The 5,673-nt window shown below is 38.9% G+C and overlaps 1 protein-coding gene across 4 annotated transcripts in view; it reads left to right on the top strand.

Annotated features, from left to right (window-relative positions):
• farp2 (FERM, RhoGEF and pleckstrin domain protein 2) overlaps window positions 1–5,673 on the top strand; it is a 45,052-nt gene that overhangs the window by 29,449 nt on the left and 9,930 nt on the right. For all 4 annotated transcript variants that reach the window (XM_008307347.3, XM_008307345.3, XM_008307344.3 and 1 more), the window contains exons 14-15: window positions 4,847–5,022; window positions 5,119–5,208. In XM_008307347.3, the coding sequence (XP_008305569.1) occupies window positions 4,847–5,022; window positions 5,119–5,208 (266 nt within the window). The remainder of the gene's footprint in view (window positions 1–4,846; window positions 5,023–5,118; window positions 5,209–5,673) is intronic.

Here is a 5,673-nt window from a genome sequence, read left to right as displayed (position 1 = left end):
ACCGCTTACCTATCCGCCCACAGCTACCGAGGGTTCGGGTAATGGCAGCTCAGACTCAGACTCCGACTGGGGCTCTGACTGCATTCTGCCGCCTGAACAGAACCTCTTCTACAGCAATCCCCTTACAGGAAATGCTGGTATTGAGGGTTTCCTGCTCCAGTGCCACAACCTGCAGGCCCTGGCCCTCGCAGACACCTCGGGATCCCCTCACGTTAAAATGTAATGACACTAAAAGATTCAGAGCCCCCTAAATGATCAGTAAATAGATATTTTGATTTCAAACCCTCTGCCATATATATATATATATATATGTATATATATTTATATATTTATATATATACATATATAAATATATATGTGTATATATGTATGTTTATGTGTATATACATATATTTGTGAATATATATATATATATACACACATATGTACATATATACACACATATATATGCATGTTAGAGGTGGCTCGATATCTGATATCGATCTGATACCTTCTTTTTTTTCGTGCCACTGGCTGCCATCGCTGAGGTCATAGTGTCCCCGTTTACGGTATGCAAGTTAGCGGCATCTGAGGTATCCGATCCGATCGAGCCATCCCTAATATGTATATATTTGTGTGTGTATATACACAGTATATTTCGGCTGTAACGTAAGGAATCGTTAATTACAAATATACACGCATATATGTGTGTTCGTATATCTAAAAACCACTCTAAATGTCAGACCTTTACTCTGTCATGATGTCATGCCCCTGAAAGCATTTTAAAAAAATCTTATGTTATGCCAGTCAGGGACATGAGAGACTCCCTGTAGCAAACTTTCAGAAAAAAAAAAAAAAAGTTTTATGTTCTTGACAAGTCTGCTAAGCTCAGGTGTTTTCTTAGTTTGACTCCCCAGAAGTGTTTAACTGCAGTTGCCTTAACAGACTGTGACTTAACATATAATAATAATAATTCGCTGGCACTTAAATGTAGGAAATCGTGTTAATTTTGAATTTTGCCAATAAAAACCCTCATCATCAGGGTTCTGTCCAGTTTTGAACGTTGCTCTTGTGCTCACAGCTGACCCCTGCTGGCTAAAGAGCATTTCGACTCTAGTCTTGTTTATGTAAAGAAAACTGAAGGAATAATCCTTATAAAAAAAAAAACATTTTTTACATATTTTACTTTGTGTTCAGTAATATTGAAGAATGTAAAAAAGAACAAGCAAACCAATCAAAAGAACACAATAAACAAAAGGATAATGTCCGAATGTGGCTTCGCGGAATTATAGGGATTGTAGTGTGGAGTGGTCATTGTTGCTCAGTGCGGTCATCGGTGTGTTTCCGAGCCATTAGCTTTACCATCTCATTCGTGCTTATTGTTATTGGAAGGAAACAGTGATGAGGTTTGTCTTTGCACATTAGCTGTTCATGTTCCAGTACTTGGTACTTGGTGGTTTGGGTTTTAAAAAAGCCAATCACATACAGTTTAGTCATTCAAATTACAAATGAAATACTTTATGTAAATGAAGTTTTTTTGTTTTTTTTTTTTGGCTTTGCACGCATTCTATGAACTACACATATATCGTAAAAATTGTGTATTACAGTTCAACTGCATCTTCCTTCTGCAGTTTTAATATTAGTATATATAATATCTGATATTTTATATACACAGTATCTTTGAAATGCATTTGGTTTTTTAAATTGAGATACGCACTCGCGTACTATACATCAGTACCTATGTCACTCCCCTACGCTAACGCAGTGGTGACTTAATCTAGGACGTAAAAACATCGCAGTCTGACTTACATAATGTCCGTAATGAATGCAAACGGTTCTCAAAAAAAAAAAAACCAACACGGATGAAACAAAGCAAATGTAGCACACTCCAATGTATGGCGTACAAGCGACGAATGTAAACAAAGCCGTCTCTCAGAATAGAGTCATGGGAGGTAGCGACGCAACCTTGAAACGCTGTAGGTCGAGGACGTTGTAATACTACATCACTGACCAGGGACACGCTTTGGTCAGAGACCCAAAGTTAGTTTGGCCGTTTTGATTGTACAATATTAAAATTGCTATTGTTTCTGGTGGACACCCAACACTGCATATACATTATATCCCAATATCAGTTTAACTTAGTTCAACTCAATAAATAAATCTGCTGTACGAGTTCCATCAGTTTCATAAATGTGAAACCCTACCTCTTCTGGTGGACTGCGGGGTTCACTTCCGAACCCTCCTTTTCCATTTTCTCCTCTGTTCGCTTACCACAGTGCCGGTTTTGGACCTGTTTGATTGATCACGCAAGATCTGTCAAGCACATAACAATCAGGGCCGTTGTTGCGATTGTATTTTTTTTTAAATTTTAGTTATCCAATAGTATTCCCGTAGACACATACTACCACAGCGTTTGGTAGTACGTGTTCCATAATTGTCAGAGAACCTAAATTTTTCACAAGTCTTTACCCCCGAAGGTTTGAACAACTTATATACCACACAACAGTTATATGATCTCATTGTTAAAGTATTTGATAAAACTGCAATATTTCTGGCATTATACAGTTTTCTGTAGTTCCTCATGTCATTCCTCGCAAGTACTATTTTTAACTCTATGGTTCCACCTAGCATAAAAACTGAACATACTTTATATATATATACTGTATAGATATATATATTAAATGTTGGGGTACTGATTAAATACATATAGCTGTATGGCACACTATTATTCAATTCTTACAGTAAATAGTCTCTACTATGCGCTGTAGTGTTATATTTATGTTTTGTATAATTAATTGTTCTTGGTCTGATAGCACGCCCCTTGCGATCTACTGATGGATCCTGATCCACTTATTGGTTGGCTTGAGTTCAGAACTCCAACCACCCATTGGCGTCAAACTGGCGCTCTCACATTTCACACATTCAGATTATACATTCTGTAGATCACGTATCGTTGAATGACGGCGGCCAGTTCTAATTTCGTGACACTCTGTGTCAGTGTGCAACATGCTTTGCAACTCTGGCTAACAACGCCTGCGGTTTCAGTGTCTTTCCGAAGTATGACTCGTTGCCACTTCATTTTTTTTTTTTATTAGAGATAAAAAAAAAACCCTTGGTGCCAAAATCGTCAGGTGTGTGCCGACCTTTCACACAAACGTCTTTGTGTCAGACCTTTTTATTGGACCTCGCTTTTCGCTCCTGCCAAGGCGTGACCTGACACATTTTCTTTACGCACTTCTTTTTTTTTTTATTGTCCATCTTTGCTGACTGGCCTCAGACATCAGTTAATCGTCACTTAATGTTTAACTTGTATTTCTTTTTATTTACTAATGGTAAAGCTATTTGTACCGAATGTTTGTATCTTTTTGCTCTCAAGAATAAAGGATTAATTGTTGGGTATGATGGAGGAATGTCAGATTCTTTTTGAAATGATGACAAGGTGGTGGTGGTTATTTTTATTTGCCTAAAGTCGAAAAACAGGACACTAATTTAACAGCGAGTCCATCTTTTCAAGGTTCCTCTGAAGATGGGGGAATAATGGGAATATTATTGTTATTTTGTCCTTTAAAGAAAGGTTCCTCTGAAGATGGGGGAATAATAGAGGTTATTTTGTCCTTTAAAGGATCAGTTCAAACTAAAACAAAAGGCAAACAGTCCTTAATCACTACTGAAACTTTTCACTCAACAGGAAGGTTTTAAAATCAGACTCTTTTCCTTGACCAGAAATGTGTCGGCGTCGATGAGAAATATTAAGTCTTATCAGTTTCTGCCTTTCCTTTTTTTTTTTTTTTTTTTTTTTTTTTTTTAATATTTGAGGCAACAGACACGGAGTCTGCTGCTGTTGTTGGGCTGGTGGGCATTCCTCAGCTTAATTCAAGCCAAGTGTGCCTGCATGTCTGTGTGCCAAGTCATTCCACAGTGGAACCTTCTCTCTCTCTCTCTCTCTGTTGTCTCCTCGTCCGTCCCCCTGTTGTGGAGCCTGTGTCTGCTTTCTCTCCCTCTGTTAGGGCTGTGTCGGAAAAAAAAACTATAAACAGCACCAGACTAACCACATTCCTGATCAGTCTTTCAGGAGAAATTATTTCCGGGTCGGGGGTTGAGTTTTTTTTTTTTTTTTTTTTTTTCTGGTTGCTCTTTTGGGCCGACTTGTCCCCCCCGCCCCCCCTCGCTTTCTCTTTTTCTCTCTCTCACTCCCTCTCTCTCTGTGTCTTCTTATTAGAAAAGCAGCTGTTGTAGCTATAAGCGTGTAGACAAAAGAAAACCGCTCGGCTCTTGATCTCTTTTGCAGTTAAACACATTTTGGCGTGGTAATATTCTGTTAATCTTTGGTTTTAATAGCACCATGGACAAGGGGGGGGGGGGGGGGTGTAGGGGAAAATACCGGTGGACTAAGTGTGAAGGCATGTGAGTGTATGGGGACATTAAGTCTTCCTCATGCTCCTGTTGAGTCCCATTTCTCCCAGCTCACTGTACTTGTCTGACTGTCACATTCATCCAAACTGTGCTGGATGTTCTGTTCGACTTCAGAGCTGAGCTTGGCCATGTTTACGTCTTTACCTCTGTGGGTAGTATAGGATAATTGTCTTTTTCTCAGGGCATTATATGCTGTAAACAAATGAATCATGGGCACGACTGGCCAACAGAGGTAGCTGTTTCTCCGCTCACGATCATGAATTTTTATGTCTTGTGCAATGTGCTGATTCATTTTGGCAATGTTTTGCTTTTTTTACCTGCATGGTTTCTAGGTTAGAAAAGTGATTTTTATTAGTAGCTATTCCTGTTTCATAAATAAACGTAGGTACATTTCTTATGCTTATTTTAAACAGTTATGTTATATGTTGTAATTCCCTCATCTTACCCTTTACAGATGCATTTCCAGACAGCCCTCAGCTCTCCACCAAGGATCCCCTGACCCTGTTGCCCCAGTTTCAGCTGTCAAGCCTCAGCTTGCCTGGCCAGCAGCAGTCGCCCCTGCACAGCCCCATCCTGAGTGAGGTGGGCAGCACTACCAGACTGGAGGAAGACGAGGAGGGCAGGAGGAAGGTACGCTGCTCGCTTTTGAAGAGCAGTTATGACAGACTTGGTCTGTGAATGAGGTTTTCTAACTAACGATATGTTTGTATCTTACGTTCCTTTCAGCGATTTCCCACTGACAAGGCTTACTTCATCGCCAAAGAGATTTTGACCACAGAGCGGACATACCTGAAAGACCTTGAGGTCATCACAGTGGTGAGTTAATGCAACTTTTGAATGCATCCTATAGAGGGAGATGTATGTAAGAATTTATGTCGGGAGACTTGTGTTGATTTTACTGCCAGATATTTACATGTATGTTTATATGTATGTATAATAATAAGTGTATCTTACGTTATGTGTGTATATATTTGTATATATACATATATATGTATGTATGTATGTGTATGTATGTATGTATATATGTATGTTTATATATATGTGTGTATATATGTATATATAAATGTGTGTGTATACATAGTATGAACTAATCCAATATTTTTGTCTATGTATATGAATGTACATATACAGTTATCCCTCTCCTATCGTGGTAGATGCATTCCAAGACCCACCACGAAATTGGAAAAATCACGAAGTAGAGAGAGCGAGATAGTTATTATATTATTTACGTATATATATTTACCCTTTACAACCCCCCCCCCCCCCCCCATCTACCAACCT

The sequence above is a fragment of the Cynoglossus semilaevis genome, chromosome 2 (genome assembly GCF_000523025.1).
Source record: "Cynoglossus semilaevis isolate Cse_v1.0 chromosome 2, Cse_v1.0, whole genome shotgun sequence".
Lineage (NCBI taxonomy): Eukaryota > Metazoa > Chordata > Actinopteri > Pleuronectiformes > Cynoglossidae > Cynoglossus > Cynoglossus semilaevis.
Note: the sequence above shows the minus strand (reverse complement) of the source record. Positions and strands in the feature narration are given on the sequence as shown.